Raw genomic sequence first — 26,512 nt, 5'->3', positions numbered from 1 at the left:
CCAACCGTAATCCATGGAAAATGTGTATTACTATTTATATAACAGTGCTTGAAATGTGGGAATTAGCATCCCTCACTTTGGTAGTTGTACTGAATCTAAACATCCGTAAGTGGGTACATTTGGATATGGCACACCTCAATAAACTTGTGGATCTCTTCTTCGTCGAACTGAGGCGATTATCAAGGCCAGAGCGAGTGCGACATGGTATCATCGATATGTCTGCTGCGGGTCACTATTTTTCTGTTCAGTGTGCTTATTTATCTGAACTGGCACCCTGGGAATTCTTCTTGTTCCCCAGTAGCGAATAAGCGCTCACAGGGCAGAAACGCCCTCTGAATAAAGAAACTGCTGAGTTGTACATTGGTGAGTTGATTTACATTCCCCAGGAAGAATGGTTTAGCACATTTCCCAAGTAGTTCGAAATGCTGAAGGAGTTGGTATATGTATATGATGAGACTTTTGGAAGCCTAACTCTTAAATAAATTTGTTAAAATTGACTGATCTAAAATCTTTTGACATGGCGTTGCTATGAGAGACATTGTTTCATGATCACTTCTTTGCTGATGGCTTGCGTTCTTTCATGGCTTTAATGTGGCCCAGGAAATGGAGATTTATGAGAGCAACAAACTACATATCGTTGCAGCCAGCAACTCCCTGGGGACGCATCCTGACCTCGCGCCAGGTGTGGCTGCTGGTGTTGGCCAAGTGGGGCAGCTTCTGGGTGATGTCCACCCTGCTGACGCAGGCACCCACCTACCTCAGGAACATACATGGCTGGAGCATCGGCATGGTGAGTCATTCTGTGCTTGGACCTACTGGCTACAGCAGTGGCTACAGGTGTTTTCCAAATGGGGTAGCTCCAAAGTGCTGTCGAATTGACCGGTGGAGGCACGCATCTAGCTAAGGAACATAATCTGCTGTTACATCAGCATGTCTGATTTAATGTCTTAGGTGCCAAATTATACTGATGACAGTACTATAGAAAAAAGACCATGTTTGGCCCAATAATACAATCATCTCCTGCTCACTTTTTTTATGATTGTTCCTGGTTACTTGTATCTCCTTGACATTATCTTTAGATCAAATCTACGAGCTAGAGAATTAACATTAAAAGGATGGAACTTACTTTTATATAAAAAATGTTTCATACTCTGCTGCCTTCACTATTTCTTCTCCCAAAAGTGGCCATTCTTCTTGTAGCGAATTTCTTCCTATGTTGCAGTCACCGCCTAATGATCCCGTTAAGATTATCAACAAACTTTGAACCTTAACTTCATCAATTTCCATCAGTTTAACTTGCCACCTTTTTCGTTCGTTGTAATTATTGTTCATAACCAATAAATTATCGTCACTTTGCATCTGCACCTGGAAAAGTCTCACAATTTATAATCTAGCTTCGAAAACTCTGTTCCACATATGCATCCTTCTTTCTTGATTCGTAAGCAAAGTGTTAGCAGTGATTAAATTATCATCATCATCGGGTTGTGTGCCTTGCGGCAGGGTTTGACCGCATAGCCTTCCATGCTTCTCTGTCTTCTGCGTTTCTCTTCATTCTTTGGTACCCTCCTTGTGGCCTGCTGTCATCATTCAGCATCTGGAATCTTTCTTCTGCCCTTCCCTCTCTTTCCCGGAACGAAACCTTCAGTTGCCTCTACTAGAAGGCTATCTCTTCTTAGATTGTGGCCTATTCAGTTTAGTTTCCTGTTCTTCACCGTCAGCAGCATCCTCCGTTCTTCTCCAATTCTCCTCATTACTTCTTCATTCCTGACTTTATCAGTCTAGCTGATCTTCTCCATTCTACGCCATATCCACATTTCACAAGCTTCAATTCTCTTCTCATCCTGCGTCCTCAAAGTCCACGTTTCTGCTCCATGCAAGGCCGCACTCCATATTAAGGTCTTAACCAGTCGCTTCCTTAATTCCTTGTTTAAACAACTAGTTAGGAGTCTTCTTTGCTTTTGAAATCCCTCTTTCGCCAGATCCATTCTCACTTTGATATCTTGTTGGCAATCCATGTCTTCTTTAATCCAACTTCCCAAATAGTTGAATGCTCTTACCTGTTCTATGATTTCTGACCCCAACTTAATTTTCACTTTTCTTTTCTTTAGGCCTATGACTATGGTGATGATGTTTGGTTTGTGGGGCGCTCAACTGCGCGGTCATAGCGCCCATACAAAAGTCCCAATTTTACACAGTCCAATTTTTTCGCAAGGCAATCTAGCCACTGTCACGAATGATGATGATGAAATTATGAGAGCAACACAAACACCCAGTCCCTCGGCAGAGAAAATCCCCAACCCGGCCGGGAATCGAACCCAGAACACCGTGATCCAGAGGCAGCAAGCTAGCCACTAGACCACGAGCTGTGGACGCCTATGACCTTATTTTCGGTTTTCTTTTTATTAATTTTCATGTCATATGCTGCACAGGCTTCATTCAGGTCACTTAACATTTGAGTCAGTGTCTCTTGATTTTCTGCGAGGATCGCCATGTCATCTGCAAATCTTAAACATTCAATTTTCCGCCCACCTATCCTGACGCCTCTTGTTCCATCCAAACAGCTTTCCAGTACTTCCTCCAAGCAGACGTTAAACAGAATCGGCGAGAGACAGCAGCCCTGCCTACCGCCTCTCCCAATCGTGCTGTCTTCAGAGATCCCATTACCTATTCGTACCCGAGCTTTCTGATTCAGGTGTAGATTTGGGATTAATCTTCTCTCCTTCCACTTTACTCCTTTCTTTTTCAAGATATCTGACAGCTTTCCCATTGCACTCTATCAAAGGCCTTTTCGAGGCGTATGAGGACAGCGTACACTTCTTTGCCCTTTTCTTTGTATCTTTCACAGATGGTTCTTAGAAGTCCAATGGCATCTCGTGCTCCCTCTCCCCTTATTAAACCATATTGTTCTTCACCAAGTGTTTCTTCCAGCGTTCCATATAGCCTCCTATTCAGAATTCGAAGAACTACTTTTCCTGCCTGCGATATTAGGCTGATTGTCCTGTGATCTTCACACTTTTTGGGATTATTGGTATTTGGGATTGGGACTATTATACTTACGAGAAAGTCTTCTGGCCATGCCCCTTTGTCGTAGATGTAGTTGCCAAGAGAGGTCAACTCATTTTCGCCTGTTTGTTTTAAACTCTTTAACATTTCTGCCGGAATGTCATCTAAGCCACACGCTTTGTTGTTTTTAAGTTCTCCCGATGCCTTATTTACCTCTGAACGTAGGATAAAATCTCCTTTCTCATCTTCATTTACTGATTGTTCCTTCTCAGTCTGCAGATCGGAAGGTCTTTGATCCGCTTTATAGAGAGTTCCAATATATTCTTTCCATCTATTCTGAACAGCGTGTGGGTCACTTAAGAGTTCCATCTTTCCCTTCTATCTCCATATTTGTCTTGTTCTTCCTTCCCTGAAATACGACTTCCTTGGCTACTCGATACATCTTTTCATACTTGCCCTCTTCCTCCAGTGTCTCAGTTTCTGAGTAGATTTTTCTGGTCCATTTTTTCATGGCCTGATCAGTTACTCTTCCCAGCTCATTGTTCAGTCTTCTGTATTGCCTTTTCCTCATCAGTTTGTGCGTTTTTCCATTTTCTCCTTTCTGCCATCTTCAAGATCATGTCATGTTTTCCTTCTCCACTTGCACTTCATCAGACCAACGACATCTTTACCGGTTGCTTTCAGGGTGTCTCGGAACTGGTTCCACTGTTCATTTATGCCCCCTGTCTTTTCTCTAATTTTCCACTTGTCTCGGAACTCTTCTTCAAGCTTTTTGGTTAGTCCTTCTTCCTTTAGAGCATCCAAGTTAAATTTGTCCCTCACTTTACCTACCAACATTCTTTTCAATCTAACCTGCACATCTGCTACAACCAAGTTGTGGTCAGAGTTAATATCTGCTCCTGGATAAGCCTTGGCATTTCTCATGCATGTCCGGAATTTACTCTGTATTAGCATGTAATCGATCTGGTATTTCCTATTGTGTATATTCGATGTCCATGTTTACCGTCATCTTTTGTGATGTTCAGAAAGCGTGTTTCCATCTACCAATGAGTTTGCCTTACAAAATCTGACCATTCTCGCATTTCTTTCGTTTCTGTTAGCCCATCCAAACTTTCCAACCACATCTCGGTTTTTCCCTTCGCCAACCACCGCGTTCTAATCTCCCATTACTATTATGCACGCCTTTTTCTTTTCTCTCTCCACCAGTGATTCAATTCTGCTGTAGCACCCTTCAATCTCATCGTTGCTGTGTTGGCTTGTTAGCATGTAGACCCGTATCAGAACTACGTCTTTCTTGTGACCTTTCAACCTCAGTATCATCAGACTGCTATTTATGTATTCCACCTTCATTATCATGATTTTTACCTTCTTCTTTACCATGATAACTACTCCAATCATTCCGTTTTTTCCTCGCCTGAATAAAATATTACTATTCCCAAGGCCCACTTGATATGACCCTCTAAGTGCAAAATAATGAATCCGGAGGTAAAACGTCCCCTCAATCGGATCTCTGGAAGGGGAGTACATGGAGGATAATTGAAAGTGTAAATATATAGAAAAAGGAGAGGAAAGAGGAAAATCTAAGGATTGGTACGTGGAAAGTTCGTACCCTCTTACTATCTGGCAAATTTGAAAATGCGAAAAAAGAGATGGAGCACAACAATATAGGTCAAATATGCTCTGTGAAAAATTCTCCCAGGTGGCTTCCTCTTTCAGTCCTTCCCCTGAGCCCATGTTCTTCTGTTATTTTCTCTTCCTATCTCTGCTTCCGAGTTCCAGTCTCTCACAACGTTTTAAATTTTTGTCTCTCTTAACCATACGATAATTTCTTTTTCTTGTCGTATGTTCTTTCAATCGGCTCACTACCTATGGGGTTGGTAGGCATGTTGATTTGTACCATTGCGCTGGGTGGGTGTTGGGTTTACGTCTATGTCTGCTATGATAATGTTAATGGCAGTTTAGAGTTAGAGTTGATTACTGGGAAAGTAATTCATTGATTGTTTTTAATAACTAACACTCACCGAGTGTGATTTTAATATAATAGTTACTGAGAATGAACTGTCATACATTTTCAGCTCTAAATAATTGCTTATTACATGTACTATCATTACAGTAAACAGCATTTAGGTACTGTAAATTAGCCGCGCGGAGTGGCCGCGCAGTTAGAGGTGTCATGTCACGGACTGCGCGGTCCCTCCCGCCGGAGGTCGAATCCTCCCTCGGGCATGGGTGTGTGTGTTGTTCTTAGCATAAGTTAGTTTAAGTTAGTTTGAGGTAGTTTAAGTAGTGTGTAAGTCTAGGGACCGATGACCAAAGCAGTTTGGTCCCTTAGGAATGCACACACATTTTGAACTGCAAATTACAATACTGAAAGCTGTTATGAGAGTCATAGCAAATTTTTGTTGTGGGGCGATCGATTTTGTTGGGTTGGCAGAAGAGCCAACACCGTGTTACAAGAGGAGGCCGAAATGCACGTGCTTTAGCTCTCGCAGGCTGGCGTGAGGAGGGAAGAACTATACGGACGTGAGGTCTGGAACATGACAGTGATTAGAATTCAGAAAGCGGACGTAATTAGTTTGATACTTAACTTTAATCCATTAATGATCAACGTCGCTCTTGACGGTACATGATTCACAATATCAATATCAATAGTAACTGAATATGGCGCCTTGCTAGGTCGTAGCAAATGACGTAGCTGAAGGCTATGCTAAACTGTCGTCTCGGCAAATAAGAGCGTATGTAGACAGTGAACCATCGCTAGCAAAGTCGGCTGTACAACTCGGGCGAGTGCTAGGGAGTCTCTCTAGACTAGACCTGCCGTGTGGCGGCGCTCGGTCTGCAATCACTGATAGTGGCGACACGCGGGTCCGACGTGTACTAACGGACCGCGGCCGATTTAAAGGCTACTACCTAGCAAGTGTGGTGTCTGGCAGTGACACCACAGATTTTCTAAATGTTATCAACTATATAATGAGTTAGGGAACAATTGTGAACGGTAATTCATCCAATCTGAAATAGGGGAACATGAATAATGAAATATGTGAAAGAATATTTAGTAAAAAAATTAAATATTGGCATGTCTTCACCCACCTTCGTCTCTCTTTCGTATTGATTCATGGTGCAGTTAACAAAATGCACCGCGCTCTCCTGTGGGTCAGACCCCATACCTGAATGTCGGTAATGGGCTACCGCTAGCGTCTGCGGCTTCCAGGTGAGAACGGCAATTCCGCGTCACCGCGGGAAACGCTCGCCGCTGCCGCTTGCCGCGCTGCCGCTCTCTGTTGAGAACCGGTCTGAAAGCGGTGACGACTGTGCGTCTCCCTCAGATTCATGTGATCAGAGGACGAGTGTGATAAAGCAAGATAATACACTACTGAACTGTACTGTATTTTCAGGGTCAGTAAATTTTCATAATTACAGTGCAAGTATCTTGTCATCTACTGCACGTGGTCATATAGGTTCAAGCCTCAGCATCAAACGATTGTCTCCAGAGCCCTCCACTTAGGTCGATAGTTCAAATGACCGCAATTTCGCTCCTTCTAACTAACCCACTGCAGCACATGGTCTGTCTCAATCGAAACAACAACAATCTCCCTCGCGCCAAATTTCGAGTATATCTAGATCGACCATACTGAAATGATTCGACATTACTATAGCTACGTGCCCCTGACGTGCTGTATAACTTTTGGATGCTCGGTGTATGTTGACGTGGCCTATATGTCCTCGTCGCTGTGTACTATCTCTCCCACAGTTAATGAACAACTGTCAAATGCGATAAGTTATCCTGGTTGAGTACGTACAAGCTTTGTCAGCTCTGACAAAGCATACTGGACGTAAGATAATAAACCGGTTGTCTTCGGACGTCCGCGTTTCCTGGCATCGGTAATATTTTTGAGCGCGTGATAGTGTACCTAAAGGTTTCAGTAACACAGCGCCAGTTCCAATGTTAATCGATTCTGAGTGGAGAACATGCAGCTTCCTACTACGCTGACAGCACTCCTTCTCTCAACTTGTTCACAAATTGTTACACGAAATTAATGAATAGAGCATTTGACTTCGAAACTGATAATGATTTCAAAAGCTCGTAGAAAGATCAGATTCTAAAAAAAAATTAATTATATACTAGTGTGGCCGTGTGTCCAATCGAACCAGTTACACTGTTTCAAGCAGTTCGTTAGTCTAAGAATAACTCTCATGATCTGTAGACATGAATATGTTACAACTGAGAAATGTTAGCAAGTGAATCATGACATAAAATTTTCCTGACAGTAGCTAAAATGTAAATCCCTACTTTAAAAAAATGGAAAAATTCACGTACTGGAAGATCTGTGCGGTTGTTGCTGAAATCACTACTCTCACGCCAAAGAACAATCGCAACGCAACGCATTAACATTTTCATTTGCCGCTTACACTGCCCTAATTGGTCCAAAACTGATTCAAATGCACCTTCCACCCCGATGTCCAGACATACCGAAACGCAATAGACAAGCTAATCGCTGGAATACCGCGCTCCAAGCCAGCTGAGACTGATGTGGAATGACCACACAGCATAAAACTTGTGAATCAATAATTTCCTTAAATGTACCTGACAAAATTATTTGGTGTTTTAATTCTAATGAAATGACATTTAATCATGAAAGTATTCTTTAGACCGAAGATATATTGTTATTACTAAAGGAAGGTCTTCCTTGAAAGCTATTGTTTGTTCTTGTGGTCTTCAGCCTGACGACTGTATTATTGCTGTTCTCCACGCTACATTACGCTGTGCGAGTCTCTTCATATCTGAATACCAGCTGCAACCGACATCCCTTTAAACCTGGTTACTGTAGTCGAGCATTTTACAAATTTTCCGCCTCCCCTCACCTTATCTCTGTGAACAATCCGATTATTCCTTGATACCTCAGGATGCGTCCTATCAACCGGTCGCATCTTTTAGTCTGCTTGTGCCATGATTTACTTTTCCCCCAACCTCGGTTGCGTATCTCCCCGCTAGTTATGTGATCTACTGATCTATTCTGAAGAGGGTCATAATGTGTAATAGGCAGACATCTATCCAGACCATCACACAAGAATTCCAAACTGCATCAGGATCCACTGCAAGTACTATGGCAGTTGGCGGGAAGTGAGAAAACTTGGATTTCATGCTCGAGCGGCTGCTCATAAGCCACACATGGTGCCGATAAATCCCAAACGACGCCTCGCTTGGTGTAAGGAGAGTAAAGATAGGACGATTGAACAGTGGAAAAAAGTTGTGTGGAGTGACGATTCACGGAACACAATGTGGCGATCCGATGGCAGGAAATGGATATGGCAAATGCCCGTCATCTGACAGCATGTGTAGTGCCAACAGTAAAAATTCAGAGGTGGTGGTGTTGTGGCGTGGTCGTGATTTTAATGGAGGGGGCTTGCACCCCTTGTTTTTTTGCGTAGCACTATCACAGCACGGGCCTACATTGATGTTTTAAGCACCTTCTTGTTTCCCACTGTTGAAGAGCAATTCGGGGATGGCGACTGCATCTTTCAACACGATCGATCACCTGTTGGCGGAGTGGTTACACGACAATAACATCCTTGTAATGGACTGGCGTGCACGAGTCCTGACCTGAATCCTATAGAATACCTTTGGGGTGTTTTGGAACGCCTACTTCGTTACAGGCCTTACAGACCGACATCGATACCTCTCCTCAGTGCAGCACTCCGTGAAGAATGTGTTGCCATTCCCCAAGAAACCTTCCAGCATCTGACTGAACGTATGTCTGCGAGAGTGGAAGCTCTCATCAAGGCTAACGGTGGGCCAACTCCATATTGAATTCCATCATTAGCGATGGAGGGCGCCACTAACTTGTAAGTCATTTTCAGCCTGGTGTCCCGATACTTTTGATCACATTGTGTATTTTTACAATCACCCTCCGCATGGCTCCACGGTCCCTACATGTCAGTACATGAGTTCTGGCAGGTCTTGATTTATCTGTGGTTGTTCTTTCTATTCACAGTCACACCACCAACAGTCAACATGAGCAGCTGAAGAAGGATTAAAATGTCCCTGATAGGTTTGTTAGTCAGCTAACAGCCATCAGCTAGTCCATGTTCGGAATCATTGAACTTTCTGAGCGACCCAGTCTTCTGCTACTGCCTGTCTACTGACAATACAATGCTCTCCACCTCCTTTTGTACCAGCGGATCCACCTCTCGCAACGTATAGTGGTCACAAGCACATTATTTAGTGTTGTCCGGATACTTTTAACTAGGCAGTGTATAAATTTATACTACAGTGGTGTGTGCTGCCTTCGTGTCTCTCTTGGTTGCGATAAAATGCATTCGCGATGTTGTTTACAGGTATTCCTATTTTCTTATTCATCATTACCCCTACTTGTCATTAGCCCTACATGCTGTTGTTTTTAAAAGCATCTACTTATCTGACCAGAAGTCGTGTTCTCCCACCAGCATGCCGCTTTTTGTATCTATCTTCAACCAACCATTTTGCTTTTTAAATTCTGTAGCCTACCTAGCTCATGAAGGGATCTAACAGCACACGTGTTGATTGTATTATAATATATATAATAATATGTAAATTAATATTAAATATTATTATAATTGGATATAATAAATAAAATTAATAATTGTAAATATAAAATATTATATTAATATAAAAAATTATTTTAATCATAATAATATAATTATCTAATTATCTATAATTACATTATTTAACTACTAAATATTTAAGTTAACTTAATATAAAGTTAATTTTATATTAATAACATATTACATTAATTTACAAAATTGTATAAAATATATTTATTATTATTTAATCTTTCTTTATTAATAGTGAAAAGAAAGATTAAATAAGAAAGAATATAATACATTTATCGGTATACACATTCCATATTAATCTTTATTTATATACAATAGAGAAGTTGTTGTGTTCATAGGGGGGTGTGTTTCTTTTTTTTTTTTGCTATTGTTTGTGATTTTTTCTTTTTTTTCTTTAAATATTTGAATCTTTTATTTTTTTCTTGTTTTGATTAATTGTATTATATGTAAGTTTTGTTAATCTGAATGTACTTTTTGCAGGAATTTGATTTAAATATCAAGTGATTTTGAATTTAGCAATTGATTTAGTATCGGCATAATTCATGCCAGCAGCCGCAGTTATACGATTGATACAAGTGAATATTATTGGTTAAAACATTTGTTTATATTATTAGGGTTAAAATATAAATTTGTAAGGTGAAATGTTAAAATTTATTTGTAGCTGTTTTTATGAATCTGTGAAATTTAAATGATAAACTAGGATTAGATACCCTACTATTTTAAATGTTAATTATATTTACCAGGGTACTATTAGTTAAGGTCTTTAAACCCAAAGAATTTGGCAGTATCTCATTCCATTCAGAGGAACCTACCCCATGATTGATAATACACGATTTACTCTACTTAATTTATTTGTTTGTATATATCCATTATCGGAGAATCTTATAGTTAAGAGGAGGTGGGTTACAATAGATTTTTGTTTATAACGGATTTTATGGTGAAATACTGTTAATGAAGGTGGATTGATAGTAGTTTAATTTATTTAATTTAACTGATATTGGCTCTGAGGTGTGTACACATCGCCCGTCGCTCTCATTATTGATTATTCTATTTTTATTATTTTAAGATAGCTTCAATTTAGATGAGATAAGTCGTAACATAGTAGATGTACTGGAAAGTGTATCTAGGAAGAGGTGCAAGATATAACTTATTAGTAAAGTGATTCACTTACACTGAAAATTTTTCTGTGCAAATCAGGATATCTTGATTATTTATTTTATTATATTTATTTTTTGCTTTTTAAATTATTTAATATAAATAATCTTGTTGAATTTTATCTTAGTATATTTTATAGAACTGATTTTTTAAATTATAGTTTATTGGTAATGTAAGTGTTTTATGAAATATTATTTTAAATTTTTAAAAGTAGATTCTATTTATTGTACCTTTTGTATCAGGGTTTATCAAAATTTTAGTATTTATTTTACTTGTCTCGATTTGGGTTGATTTATAAATAATTTATAGTTACTGTACCTTAATTATTATTAAATTATTTATAGAAATGAGATGTTAATCGTTTCCTAAGATATCTAGTTTCTTAAGAAAAATTTAATTTTCGAAGTTAATTATTTTTATTTAATTTTTTAAGTATAAATATGAACTTATTTATTCTTTAAGGGTTAATAGCCTATAATTTGTTTTATAAAAATATAATAGTAAGCTTTAAACCAACTATCTTTAAGATTACGTTTTAGTTCATTATTTTTTATTTTGATTTTATAAATATTTTAGGTTTTTTATTAAGATTATTAATTTAATTTTAAAATTTTTGTAATAATGATAGAATTAGTATATTTATTTGTATAAAATTTTTACCTTGTAAACTTATTATAAGGAACTAGGCAAAATTGATTTCTGCCTGTTTATCAAAAACAAGTCCTCTTGAAAATATTTCGAGGTCTGGCCTGCTCACTGAGCATATTTATAAAGAGACGTGGTATTTTGACCATGCAAAGGTAGCATAATCATTAGTCTCTTAATTAGTGGCTGGTATGAATGGCTTGACGAGAAATCAACTGTCTCTTAATAAATTTTTGAATTTAACTTTTGAGTCAAAAGGCTTAAATTCTTCTTTAGGACGGGAAGACCATATAGAACTTAAGAGTTTACTTTTATATAGTTTTTTGCTTGTCTTTCTATTTTTAATGACGATGTTTTTTGGGGTGACATGAAGAATAAATAAACTCTTCATTATTATATCATTGATTTATGTTTGTTGTTTTGATCCGTAATTTATGATCATATGATTAAGTTACCTTAGGGATAACAGTGTAATTGTTTTTGAGAGCTGATATCGACAAAGCAGATTGCGACCTCGATGTTGGATTAAGAAAAATTTTGGGTGCAGGAGCCCAGTGATTAGGTCTGTTCGACCTTTAAATTCTTGCATGATCTGAATTCAGACTGGCGTGAGCCAGGTCGGTTTCTATCCTAAGACTATCAATCCATATTAGTATGAAAGGACCATATGGCTAAAATGTTTTTTATTATATTGATTAATAATAACTAATTTTCTATTTTGACAGATTAATGTGTTGAATTTAGAATTCATTTATGTAGACTTTTTCTACAAATAGTATTGATACTTTATGATTTATTTATGTTTATTTTCAAATTTTCTTTTATTAGTTATTTATGTTTTAATTAGTGTTGCTTTTCTAACTTTATTAGAGCGTAAGGTTTCAGGTTATATTCAGATTCATAAGGGTCCAAATAAAGTAGGATTTGTAGGAATCCCACAGCCCTTAGTGATGCTATTAAGTTGATTTGTGAGGAGCAGCCAATTCCTATTATATCTAATTATTTACTTTATTATTTTTCTCCTGTGTTTAATTTAATGATTTCTTTGGCTGTTTGAGTAATTTTCCCATACTTAACTTATATATGTTCTTTTTCTTATAGGTTTTTGTTTTTTTATGTTGCACTAGATTAGGTGTTTATACCGTTATAATCGCTGGTTGATCTTCTAATTCAAATTATTCTTTATTAGGTTCTCTTCGTTCTGTTGCTCAAACAATTCCTATGAAGTTAGTTTGGCTTTGATTTTATTATCTTTAATTATTTTAATTGGTAGTTTTAACATGTTTGATTTTATAAATTATCAGCTTTATTGTTGATTTATTATTATTTCTTTTCCTTTAGCTTTAGCTTGTTTTGCTTCTTGTTTAGCCGAAACTAACCGTACTCCTTTTGACTTTGCCGAAGGTGAATCTGAGTTAGTTTAAGGTTTTAATATTGAATATGGTGCAGGTGGTTTTACTTTAATTGTTTTAGCCGAGTATACTAGAATTGTTTATATAAGAATATTATCAGCTTTAAGTTTTTTAGGTGGTGATTTCTATTCTTTTACATTTTTTATTAAGCTTGCTATTATATCCTTTGGCATTATTTGAGTTCAGGGTACATTAACATTTTTCCGTTATGATAAGTTAATATACTTAGCTTGAAAAAGTTTTTCACCTTTATCTTTTAATTTTTTTATTTTCTTCGTTGGTTTAAAGATTTTATTTATCTCATTTATTTAGTGAAACATGCTTTTCCTAAGCTAATTAACTTATTATTCCTTAATTAGCTTACCTCATGCATTTGCAACATTGACATTAATTAAGAAGTATGTAAAGTAGATAATTGTTAAGATTTGCCCTGTTATAATGTAAGGCTCTTCAACAGGTCGTTCACCAATTCATGTTAATAAACATACAACTACTATGATTCAGAATAAAATCTGATTAGTAGGATAGTATTGGATATCTTGGAGTGGTGTTTTATTATAAAATGGTAAAATTATTAAGATTCTAATTGATAAGAATAATGCAGTAACACCTCCTAACTTATTAGGAATTGATTGTAAAATTGCATATGCAAATAAGAAATATCATTCTGGTTGAATATGAACTGGTGTTACTATTGGATTAGCAGGTACAAAATTATCTGGATCTCCTAGGAGGTAAGGATTAATTAAGCATAATATAATTAATAATGATGTTATTAATACAAATGTAATAGAATCCTTGAAAGTAAAGTATGGATGAAATGGAATTTTTTCGATATCTCCATTTAGTCCTAACGGGTTATTAGATCCTGTTTGGTGAAGAAAGAATAAATGACTTGCTGCCATAGCTGCAATAATAAATGGTAATACAAAATGAAATGTGAAAAATCGATTTAATGTTGCGTTATCAACAGCAAATCCTCCCCACACCCATTGAACTAAATCTGTTCCTAAGTATGGAATTGCTGATAATAAATTAGTAATTCGTGTCACACCTCAAAATGATACTTGATCTCAAGGTAAAACGTATCCTATAAATGCAGTTGCCATAACTAAGAATAGAATTACTGTTCCAATTGTTCAGGTGTGTATGTATATGTAAGATCCATGGTAAATTCCTCGTCCTACATGCAAATAAATACAAATAAAAAATATAAATGCTCCATTTGCATGTAAAGTTCGAATAATTCAACCATTATTTACGTCTCGGTAGATGTGTACTACACTACTAAATGCTATTTCAATATTTGATGTGTAATGTATAGCTAAAAATAGTCCAGTTACGATTTGAATTACCTAGCATAACCCTAGCAGGGACCTAAAATTTCATCAAAATGAAATATTTGTTGGTGCAGGTAAATCAACTAAAGAGTTATTAATAATTTTCATTAAAGGATGTCTTAATCATAAGGGTTTATTCATTAGTAAATTATCTTATTTTACAAATAGGCCCATGGTTAATATTAGTGATTTTAACTACTGCTAATAGTGCTGAAAATAAATAAATAATAATAATTATTATTATTGTAATAATGAATGTTGGTCTGTTATATAATTTTTCTAAAGATATTGTTATTTCTTGGTAATTGATTAAATTATCAATATTTATAGTTTTAGTATTTTTGAAAAAGTCTATAAATATTATATCTAGGATAATTAATGTCGATATAATGAATACCCATATTGTTAAGGTAGTAATTATGGTAATTGATTTAGTTTGAAATATTTCGTTTGATGCAATTCTTGTAATATAAATAAATAGAACTAATATACCACCAAGAAACGTTAAAAATAAAATATATGATAATCAATATCTTTCCATTATTGTTCCGGTTATTATTCCAACTAAAAAAGTTTGTAGGATAATGAAAAGCATTATTGATATTGGGTGTCTTAATTTAATAAAATTAATATTCATTATGTCTGATAGTGATATAATTATTATTTTAATCATTTCAGGGGTTAGCTTATTTAAAATATCGGTTTTGGGGACCGATGATGGAAATTTTTCCACCTCTGATGTTTTAAAAGTGGGGGCTAGAGTTATTTGCGGTTTACAAGACAGGTGTTTTTTTAAACTATTAAAACTAATGTTTATATTCTCTTTTTTTACTTCTTTGTTGGGTTATTTTGCTGGTGTTTATGTTTTTTCTTCTAAACTTAAACATTTATTGATGATTCTTCTGAGATTGGAGTATATTGTTCTTTCTTTGTTTATATTAAATACTGTTTTTCTTATTGAGTTTGATTACGATTATTTCTTTCCTGTTATTTTTTAGTTTTTCTGTTTGTGAAGGTGCTTTGGGTCTTCCTATTTTAGTTTCAATAATTCGTCCTCATGGTAATGATTTTTTTAATTCATTTGGTTTATCTTTATGTTAAAGTATTTTTTATAACTATTTTTTTGATCCCTCTTTGTTTGCTGAATAATTGTTGATGGTTGGTTCATTCTTTAATTTTTCTGTTGAGTTTTGTTTTTATAATTTGTGTTTATTCATATGCAGATTTGAATATAATTAGATATTATTTTGGTATTGACTATTTTTCTTTTAGTTTGATTTTGCTGAGTTTTTGAATTTGTTCTTTAATAATTACTGCTAGAGGTTCAGTTTATTTAAGTTCTTATCATTCTAATTTTTTTGTCTTTGTGGTTTTAATTTTAATGATTATGCTTTATTGTTCATTTGCTACATTAAGTTTTCTTTCTTTTTCTATATTTTTGAACCTACATTAGTTCCTACTTTACTTTTGTTTTTGGGTTCAGGTTACCTGCCCCAACGTTTACAGGCTGGTGTTTATTTAATTTTTTATACTTTGGTTGCTAGATTATCTTTATTATTGGTTTTATTTAAGGTTTATGATTTTTCTAACATTTTATATTTCCCTTTATTGGTTGACTTTGGTTCTTATTATTTTATATTTTATGTATTTATAATTTTAGCTTTTTCAGTAAAGCAGCCAATATTTTTGGTTCATTTATGGCTTCCTAAGGCTCATGTAGAGGCCCCTATTTCAGGTAGAATAATTCTTGCTGGTGTTTTATTGAAGTCAGGTGGTTATGGTATTTTTCGTGTTATAAAGGTTATTTCTTATTTGGGTTTAAAGTTTAATTATTTTTGTTGATCTTTAGGTTTATCTGGTGGGGTTATTGTTACATTTATTCGTTTTCGTCAGGTTGATTTAAAGTCTTTAATTGCATATTCTTCTGTTGCTCATATAAGATTGGTTATTGGTGGATTGATAACTATAAATTGGTGAGGTTGTATGGGTTCTCTTTCTTTAATGGTTGGTCATGGTTTATGTTCTTCTGGATTGTATTGTTTATCTAATATTATTTATGAACGTTTAGGTAGACGAAGATTATTAATTAATAAGGGTATAATTAATTTGATACCTAGAATGGCTTTATGGTGATTTCTTTTAAGATCATCAAATATAGCTGACCCTCCATCATCAAATTTGATAGGTCAACTTAGATTATTAAATAGAAGTATGCCTTGATCTTCTTTTAGATTTTTTGCTTTAATTTTTTTATCTTTTTTTAGAGCTGTTTATACTTTATATATATATATATATATATTCTTATTCTCAGCATGGTAATTATTATTCTGGGGTTTATACTAGTTCTCTTGGTTATTTTCGTGAATATCATCTTTTACTTTTGCATTGATTTCCTTCAAATATTCTTTGTTTAAAGGGTGAATATTTCTTTGTTTCAGTGGCTTAAGTATTTTAATTTAAAATATTGTTTTGTGGTATCAATGATATGAAGTTTTTCATCTTAGGCCATGAATTTATTTTCTATTTGTTCTTTGCGTTTTTTTCTTTATTATTTTCCAGAACTATAATATTTATTTTAGGTATTAATTATTTAATAATTAATTACAGAGTTTTTCTTGAGTGAGAGCTTTTTAATTTAAATGGTTCTATGGTTGTAAGGACTTTAATTTTGGATTGAATGTCTCTTATTTTTATCTCTTTTTTATATATATTTCTTCTTTGGTGATTTATTATGGAGAGGGTTATATTATTATTGTTTTTATATTTATTCTTTCTATAGGTTTTTTAATTATTAGTCCTAATTTGATTAGAATTTTGTTAGGATGAGATGGTTTAGGTTTGGTTTCTTATTGTTTAATTATTTATTACCAAAATGTAAAATCTTATAGTACTGGTATATTAACTGCACTTTCTAATCCTATTGGTGATGTTGCTATTTTAATTTCTATTGCTTGAATATAAAATTTTGGTGGTTGGAATTATATTTATTATTATGATTTGATTTCTAACTCTTTTGAAATAAAGCTTATTACTATATTAATTGTTTTGGCAGCTATAACTAAGAGAGCTCAAATTCCCTATTCTTCTTGACTTCCTGCTTATATAGCTGCTCCTACTCCTGTTTCTGCTTTAGTTCATTCTTCTACTCTTGTTACTGCTGGATTTTATTTATTAATTCGTTTCAGACCAATATTAGATACTTATAATTGTGGTTGATTTTTACTTTTAATTGGTTGTGTAACTATATTTATGGCTGGATTGGGAGCTAATTTTGAATTTCATTTGAAGAAAATTATTGCTCTTTCTACTTTAAGACCACTTGGTTTAATAATAAGAATTTTGGCTATAGGTTATCCTTAACTTGCGTTTTTTCACTTTTCACCTTATGCTTTATTTAAGGCATTATTATTTATGTGTGCAGGCTCAATAATTCATAATTTAAAGGATTCTCAGGATATTCGTTTTATGGGCTCAATTGTTAGTTTTATACCTTTATCTTCTGTTTTTTTAATGTTTCTAGTTTGTCTTTGTGTGGTATACCTTTTTGGCAGGTTTTTATTCAAAGGCCTTGATTCTTGAAATAGTTTGTTTAAGATGAATTAATTGTTTAATTTTTTCTTTATTTTTTTTCTACTGGTTTAACTGCTTCTTACTCTTTTCGTTTATTTTATTATTCAGTTTTTCTGGGGATAATAATTTTTATTCTAGATTTTCTTTTGATGATAAGGGTTATTATATTTCGTTTGGTATAATTGGTTTATTGATGTTGTTGTTTTTGGTGGTAGTCTTTTGTCTTGGTTAATTTTTCCTATTCCTCATATGATTGTTTTACCTCATTATTTAAAGTTTTTAACTATTACAGTTGTTGTTTTAGATGCTTATTTGGGTTATCTTATTTCTTAGTTTGATTTTTCTCATAATTTGTTTTCTTTAACTATGCTTTCTTTTGTTAGATTTGCTGGTTCTATATGGTTTATACCTTTTCTTTCAACTAAGTTTCTAAGTTATATTCCTTTAAAGTTAGGTTATTATTCATGGAAATTATTTGATTATGGTTGAGGTGAATTATTTGGTGGCCAAGGTTTATATAGATTATTTATTTATTTAATTGGATATATTCAGGGTTGATATGATTCTAATTTCAAGATTTATATTTTAACTTTTATTTTTTGAATATTTGTTTTAGTGATATTGTTTTTCATGTACTTAAATAGCTTATAATTAGAGTGTGACACTGAAGATGTTAAGGAAGTATTTTTACTTTTAGGTATTTATAAATATAGATATGTTATTTTTACAGTGAAAATGTAATGTTTTATTTTACTATATAAATTTTAGAAATGTTAGCAGCTTTCATATTGGCTTTACAGTTCCTTAATTGGGGCTTTATAGTTCAATTATATTATTAACAGTAATACGCCTCTTTTTGGCTTCAATTAATAAGAATAAGGGTACCTTATTTACCAATCTTCCAGATCGAAACTGACTGCAATATTTCGCTTCTTATTCTATTTAAGGTTGATTGATTATATCAATACTTTTTGAATGCAACCCAAATGTTACAGTTAACTACAACCCTTTATTCTGCTCATTGTAAGGCTCCTTGATTTCATTCATGGTATAGTCTGCCTAATAGGACTAGAATAAAAAATATTGTTGATACTGTTCAGATGTCTGAGGTTTTGAAAATAATTACAATTGGAAGAATTAGTGCAATTTCTACATAAAAAATAAAAAATTACTGGAATTAGGAAAAATCATAGGGAGAATGGTATTCGTGCTGATCTTTTTGGATCAAACCCACATACAAATGGGGATCTTTTTTCTCGATCATTGATTAATTTCTTTGATAATATTGTTGCAAGTATTATAACAATTATTGGAATAATAAATCTAATAAAAACTCTTGTAGATAGAATTAGGATTGTTTTTCTTGATTTATATCAAGCTTTCTGATTGGAAGTCAAATGTACTATTTATACTAGAAAAACAATTATCTACCTCATCAATAAATAGAGATGTATAAGAATAGTCATACTATGTCTACGAAGTGTCAGTATCATGCTGCTGCTTCAAATCCTAAGTGGTGTCTTGCTGAGAATTGATTTATTGAGTGTCGAAGTAGACATGTTGTTCCAATAATTATGTGGAGACCATAGAACCCTGTTGCAACAAATAATGTTGATCCATAAACTACGTCTGCAATAGTGAAAGGTGCTTCTCAATATTCATATGCTTGAAGTATTGTGAAATATAGTCCTAATAATTCTGTAAAAAATAATCCTTGTAATGCTTGAGTATAGTTAGATTTTATTAAACTATGATGCGGTCATGTTACGGATACTCCTGAGGCTAAAAGAATAGCTGTATTAAGTAATGAAATTTGTATAGGATTAAAAGGTTGAATTCCTATTGGAGGTCAAAATATTCCTAGTTCAATTGTTGGTGCTAGTCTTCTTCTAAAGAAGGCTTAGAAGAAAGAAACGAAGAAAAATACTTCTGATGCAAAAATAGGATTATTCCTCATCGTAAGCCAATTGACACAAACCCTGTATGTAGTCCCTGATATGTCCCTTCTCATACTACATCTCGTCATCATTGAATTATAGTTAGTAAGGTAATTCCGAATCCAATTATAAATAAGTTAATGTTAAATAGGTGAAATCATTTTGCTAATCCTGATACTAGGACTATTGCTCCAATTGCTTCTGTTAGTGGTCAAGGTCTATAGTCTACTAAGTGGAATGGGTGATTTGAGTGAGTTGTTAAGATAGGTTTAATATACTTCTCTAGAATATAAAGTTCTTAAAATTGAGAAAACATAAGCTTGAATTATTGCCACTGCTGATCCTAGAATTAATAGAAGTAATTGTCCAATAATTAGTAGTGAGATTAAGTTTATTGCTATAGATGGTCCTGTGTTTCCTAGTAAGGTTAATAGTAAAAGTCCTGCAATTATATTTGCTGCTAATCGTACTGCTAGTGTATGTGGTCGAATGACATTTCTAATTGTTTCAATTAATACTATAAATGATATTAATGCAGGTGGTGTTCCTTGTGGAACAAGGTGTGTAAATATATGATTGGTATGATTAATTCATCCAACTAATATGAATCTTAATCATATAGGTATAGCGATTGCAAATGCTAATGCTAAATGTCTTGTTCTAGTAAAGATGTAAGGGAATAATCCTATAAAATTATTAAATAGTGTTATAATAAAAATTGAGATAAAGATGAATGTTGTTCCATTAAATGATTTTGGTCCTAGTAGTGTTTTGAATTCGTTCTATAAGGTTAGGTTTAGTTTATTTCAGATAATATTAACTCGTGATGGTGTAAGTAAGAATATTGATGGGGTTAATAATAGTCTTAAAAATGTTCTAGTTCAATTTAATGATAAATTGAAGATGTTAGTTGATGGGTCAAATGTTGAGAATAAGTTTGTTATCACTTTCAATTTAAGTTTTTTATCTCAGTTGTTCTTTTTTCTGCTCTTTTAATAAGGTTAGGTTTAAATGGGAAAAAGTTTATTTGATTAAATAGGATTAATGTAGCTAAAATATAATGAATAGGGAGAATGATATGAGAGGAGATATTTGAGGGATTTAGATTTTATTTCCCCATCAGAAGTAGTCGTTAATTTACTATTGTTTGTTTTAAGAGACCATTACTTATTTTCAGTCATCTGATGTTTCAAGGTGTACTAATTGTTTAGTTATTTTAGATTGACACTCTAATGTTATATATTTTAACTAACTCCTTAGATTATCTTAGATAATCACTTGATAAATAAATTTACTGAAGTTCTTTCAATTACAATTGGTATAAATCTGTGGTTTGCTCCACAGATTTCTGAGCATTGTCCGAAGAATAATCCAGGTCGGTTTATTGTAAATGTTCCTTGATTTAGTCGACCTGGTGTTGCATCAATTTTAACTCCTAACGCAGGAACTGCTCATGAGTGGAGAACATCTGATGCTCTTGTTAATACTCTTACTTCTGTATTTATTGGGAGAATTGTTCGGTTATCTACGTCTAGAAGTCGGTTATCTACGTGTAGAAGTCGAAATCCATCATTTTCTAGATCTTGTTCTGGTGTTATATAAGTGTCGAATTCTACATCTATAAAGTCTGAATATTCATATCTTCAGTATCATTGTCGTCCATTTGTTTTAATTGTAATTATTGCGTCTAGTAAGTATTGCATCATGTAAGTATAATAGTCGTAATGATGGTAAAGCAATAAAAATTAGGGTAATCGTTGGTAATGCTGTTCAGATTGTTTCAATTAAATGTCCATGAAGTATGTTTCGGTTTGTATAGGCAATAAATAATATATAACTTAGTGCATAACCTACAATTACTGTAATTAATAATAATATGACCATAGTATGATCATGGAAGAATGATAGTTGCTCCATTAATGGTGAAGCTCCATCTTGAAGGGATAAATTTGATCATGTTGCCATTTGAATACTTTTCTAATAAAAGGTCAAACCTTTATTTGTAGAGCTTAAATCTACTGCACTAATCTGCCATATTAGAATCTAAAAATTAATGGTAATTCTGAGTAACTGTGTTCTGCAGGTGGGTTATTTTGTAGCCATTCTGTTAATCTTCTTATATAGGCTCTAAATATAATTGCTCGGTTTGTAACCATTCTTTCTCATATAATTACAATGAATATAATAATTCCTACAATAGAAATTGTAGATCCAATTTTTGATACTACATTTCATGATGTATATGCGTCTGGGTAGTCTGAATATCGTCGTGGTATTCCTGCTAACCCTAAGAAGTGTTGAGGGAAGAATGTTAAGTTTACTCCAATATATATAGTTGTAAATTGGATTTTTAATCATGTGTTGTTTATGGTTAATCCTGTAAATAGTAGGTATCATTGAATAACATCTCCTCTAATTGCGAATACTGCTCCTATAGATAATACATAATGGGAGTGGGCTACTACATTATATGTATCATGTAATACAATATCAAGTGATGAGTTTGCTAATACTAATCCTGTCAATCCACCAATTGTGAATAGGAAAACAAATCCTAGAGCTCATAATAGTGGTGGATTAAACTTGTATGTAGTTCCATATAGTGTAGCTAGTCATCTGAATACCTTAATTCCTGTAGGTACTGCAATAATTATTGTTGCTGATGTGAAGTATGCCCGTGTGTCTACATCCATTCCTACTGTAAATACACTCCTGGAAATGGAAAAAAGAACACATTGACACCCGTGTGTCAGACCCACCATACTTGCTCCGGACACTGCGAGAGGGCTGTACAAGCAATGATCACACGCACGGCACAGCGGACACACCAGGAACCGCGGTGTTGGCCGTCGAATGGCGCTAGCTGCGCAGCATTTGTGCACCGCCGCCGTCAGTGTCAGCCAGTTTGCCGTGGCACACGGAGCTCCATCGCAGTCTTTAACACTGGTAGCATGCCGCGACAGCGTGGACGTGAACCGTATGTGCAGTTGACGGACTTTGAGCGGGGGCATATAGTGGGCATGCAGGAGGCCGGGTGGACGTACCGTCGAATTGCTCAACACGTGGGGCGTGAGGTCTCCACAGTACATCGATGTTGTCGCCAGTGGTCGGCGGAAGGTGCACGTGCCCGTCGACCTGGGACCGGACCGCAGCGACGCACGGATGCACGCCAAGACCGTAGGATCCTACGCAGTGCCGTAGGGGACCGCACCGCCACTTCCCAGCAAATTAGGGACACTGTTGCTCCTGGGGTACCGGCGAGAACCATTCGCAACCGTCTCCATGAAGCTGGGCTACGGTCCCGCACACCGTTAGGCCGTCTTCCGCTCACGCCCCAACATCGTGCAGCCCGCCTCCAGTGGTGTCGCGACAGGCGTGAATGGAGGGACGAATGGAGACGTGTCGTCTTCAGCGATGAGAGTCGCTTCTGCCTTGGTGCCAATGATGGTCGTATGCGTGTTTGGCGCCGTGCAGGTGAGCGCCACAATCAGGACTGCATACGACTGAGGCACACAGGGCCAACACCCGGCATCATGGTGTGGGGAGCGATCTCCTACACTGGCCGTACACCACTGGTGATCGTCGAGGGGACACTGAATAGTGCACGGTACATCCAAACTGTCATCGAACCCATCGTTCTACCATTCCTAGACCGGCAAGGGAACTTGCTGTTCCAACAGGACAATGCACGTCCGCATGTATCCCGTGCCACCCAACGTGCTCTAGAAGGTGTAAGTCAACTACCCTGGCCAGCAAGATCTCCGGATCTGTCCCCCATTGAGCATGTTTGGGACTGGATGAAGTATCGTCTCACGCGGTCTGCACGTCCAGCACGAACGCTGGTCCAACTGAGGCGCCAGGTGGAAATGGCATGGCAAGCCGTTCCACAGGACTACACCCAGCATCTCTACGATCGTCTCCATGGGAGAATAGCAGCCTGCATTGCTGCGAAAGGTGGATATACACTGTACTAGTGCCGACATTGTGCATGCTCTGTTGCCTGTGTCTATGTGCCTGTGGTTCTGTCAGTGTGATCATGTGATGTATCTGACCCCAGGAATGTGTCAATAAAGTTTCCCCTTCCTGGGACAATGAATTCACGGTGTTCTTATTTCAATTTCCAGGAGTGTATATGATGTGCTCATACAATAAATCCTATTAATTCAATTGATAACATAACGTAAATTATACCTAATGTTCCAAATGATTCAATTTTTCCTCTTTCTTGACATAAAATGTGTGAAATAATACCAAATCCGGGTAGAATTAGAATTTAAACTTCTGGGTGCCCAAAGAATCAGAATAGGTGTTGGTATAAAATTGGGTCCCCTCCTCCCGCAGGGTCAAAGAATGATGTTTTTAAATTTCGATCTGTTAATAGTATGGTAATAGCTCCTGCTAAAACTGGAAGGGAAAGAAGGAGAAGAAGGGCTGTAATAGCTACAGATCAAACAAATATAGGTGTTTGATCTAAAGTTATACTTTCTGATCGTATATTAATTGCTGTTGTAATGAAGTTTACTGCACCAAGAATAGATGATACACCTGCTAAGTGGAGTGATAAAATAGCTAGATCTACAGATACACCCCCGTGTGCAATAGCTCCTGCTAGAGGGGGGTAAACTGTTCATCCTGTACCAGCACCGTTATATACTATAGAAGATGTAAGAAGAAGGGTAAATGAAGGTGGTAGTAATCAAATACTTCTATTATTTATTCGTGGAAATGCTATATCTGGTGCACCAATTATTAATGGTAAAAGTCAATTACCAAATCCACCAATTGTAATAGGTATTAGCACAAAGAAAATTATTACAATTGCGTAGGCTGTAATAATAACATTATAAATCTGGTCATCTCCAATTAGAGATCCTGGTTGACTAAGTTCAGCACGAATAAGTATTCTTATAGATGTTCCTACTATTCCTGCTCATGCTCCAAATAGGAAGTATAAAGTACCAATGTCCTTATGGTTTGTTGAGAATAATCGTTTTTGCGGTAAGATGGCTGAATTTTAGGTGGTGGTAGACTGTAAATCTACTTATGAGATATTTTCTCTCTTACCATATTTTGGTCTTATATTCAATTATGATTCTAGACTGCAATTCTAGAGGATTAAAATTTTACTAAGGTCTAAAAGATTATTCTTTTAATTATAACTTTGAAGGTTATTAGTTTAATTAACTTAAGTCCATAGTATAATGAGATTAGGGTTGATGTTGAAATCAATCCTATTGTTCAAATTATTACTGTTATAGGAAGAATAATTCTTGATTTTTGAGACTTTATCTTTATAGATCATGAATTTTCTGTGTATGACATAATTAAGGCTGAGAATCTAATACGTATGTAATAATAAAGTGTAATTCTAGTTAATACAACTATAATACTTATAATAGTTGTTATGTTGTTTTCTATTAATGATTGTATTACAATTCGTTTTGGTAGAAAACCAACAAATGGTGGTAAACCACCTAGAGATAGGAGAGATGAGAATATTATGAATTTAATTTCAGTTTTAATATTTCTGGCTGAAGAATTTGGTTCATGAAAAATAGGTTTATTTGCTTAAATAATAAAACCAGGATTAATCTTAGTATGAGTAAATAATAAAATATAGTTCTCAGATGTTTTCTCTGACTGTCAGTGATCTAATTATTCACCCTAAATGTCTAATTGAAGAGTATGCTAGAAGCTGGCGTAGAGATGTTTGATTTAAACCTCCTATTGCTCCGATAATGATTCTTAAAATGATAATTGTTCAAATGAAAGTTCTTAGTTGAATACTATATGATAATAGCATTATTGGAGCAATTTTTTGTCATGTTATTAATGTTAGACACTTATTTCATCTCGAAGCTCCTATTACTTCTGGAATCAGCAATGAAAAGGTGCAGCTCCAATATTTAATAATAATCTAGATCTGATTATTATTGATGGAATAAATTCTGCTTCTCATCCTATTGGATACTTTATTTGAATCAACAAAATTGAAAATAATAGTATTGTCGATGCTATTGCTTGGACAATAAAATATTTAATTGATGACTCATTTATTATTATATTTTTATTTCGTGTTAGGAGCGGAATAAATGAAAGTAAGTTGATCTCAAGTCCTATTCAAACTCCAAATCAGGAATTTGATGAAATGGACAGGATCGTTCCTATCATTAATGTTGATAGGAACAGAAGTTTTGTAGAGTTGTTGGTCATTAAAAAGGAGAGGATTGATACCTCTATAAATGGGGTATGAACCCAATAGCTTGTTTAGCTTACCTTTTTACATTAAGGTGTATGATGCACGTTAGTTTTTGATACTAAAGGAGGTAGTTTAATTCTATCTTATGTAATTTGTTTAATGAAGGTAATTCTTATTTACTTAATTTACCCTATCAAGGTAACCCTTTAATCAGGCACTTCATTTATTTAATATACAAATTAAAAGGTTTTTTTGAAATTTGGTTATGTATTATTTTGGTTATTCCAAATTAATAGGTTATGAAGGATTGATATGATCATAGAATCGTATATTGCACACGTATCTAACGCAAGCATTCATCACTAGCTCGAGGCATCTCGAATTTTCACTATTTGTACCGTGTTGAACTACTTCATAGTAGTAAAGATTAGGCAAGACAAGTGTTTGGACTAATTTTTGTTTAGCATGGGTTGGAAATATTTTTCTAAATTTTTGGATTGCATGTAGGGATGAGAGAGATTTCCGGCAAGCTGTGACTGTTTGCTCTTCCCAGTTTAGGTGTTCATCCAAGATTATTCCAAGGTCTTTTACTGTTTTTTGGTACAGTAGTTGGGTACCATTGGGGAGTATTTGAGGGACTGCTTCGCGAAAGTACCAGCT

At 35.0% G+C, this 26,512-nt stretch overlaps 1 protein-coding gene across 1 annotated transcript in view; it reads left to right on the top strand.

Annotated features, from left to right (window-relative positions):
- The window catches only part of LOC126235234 (sialin-like), a 168,376-nt gene that overhangs the window by 93,945 nt on the left and 47,919 nt on the right, over positions 1–26,512 (top strand). The window contains exon 6 of the mRNA XM_049943966.1: positions 644–790. Within this exon, the coding sequence (XP_049799923.1) occupies positions 644–790 (147 nt within the window). The remainder of the gene's footprint in view (positions 1–643; positions 791–26,512) is intronic.

Source organism: Schistocerca nitens, chromosome 2, assembly GCF_023898315.1.
Source record: "Schistocerca nitens isolate TAMUIC-IGC-003100 chromosome 2, iqSchNite1.1, whole genome shotgun sequence".
In the NCBI taxonomy this organism is placed as follows: domain Eukaryota; kingdom Metazoa; phylum Arthropoda; class Insecta; order Orthoptera; family Acrididae; genus Schistocerca; species Schistocerca nitens.
The sequence above is the reverse complement of the archived record's forward strand: the minus strand, read 5'-3'. Positions and strand labels throughout refer to the sequence as shown.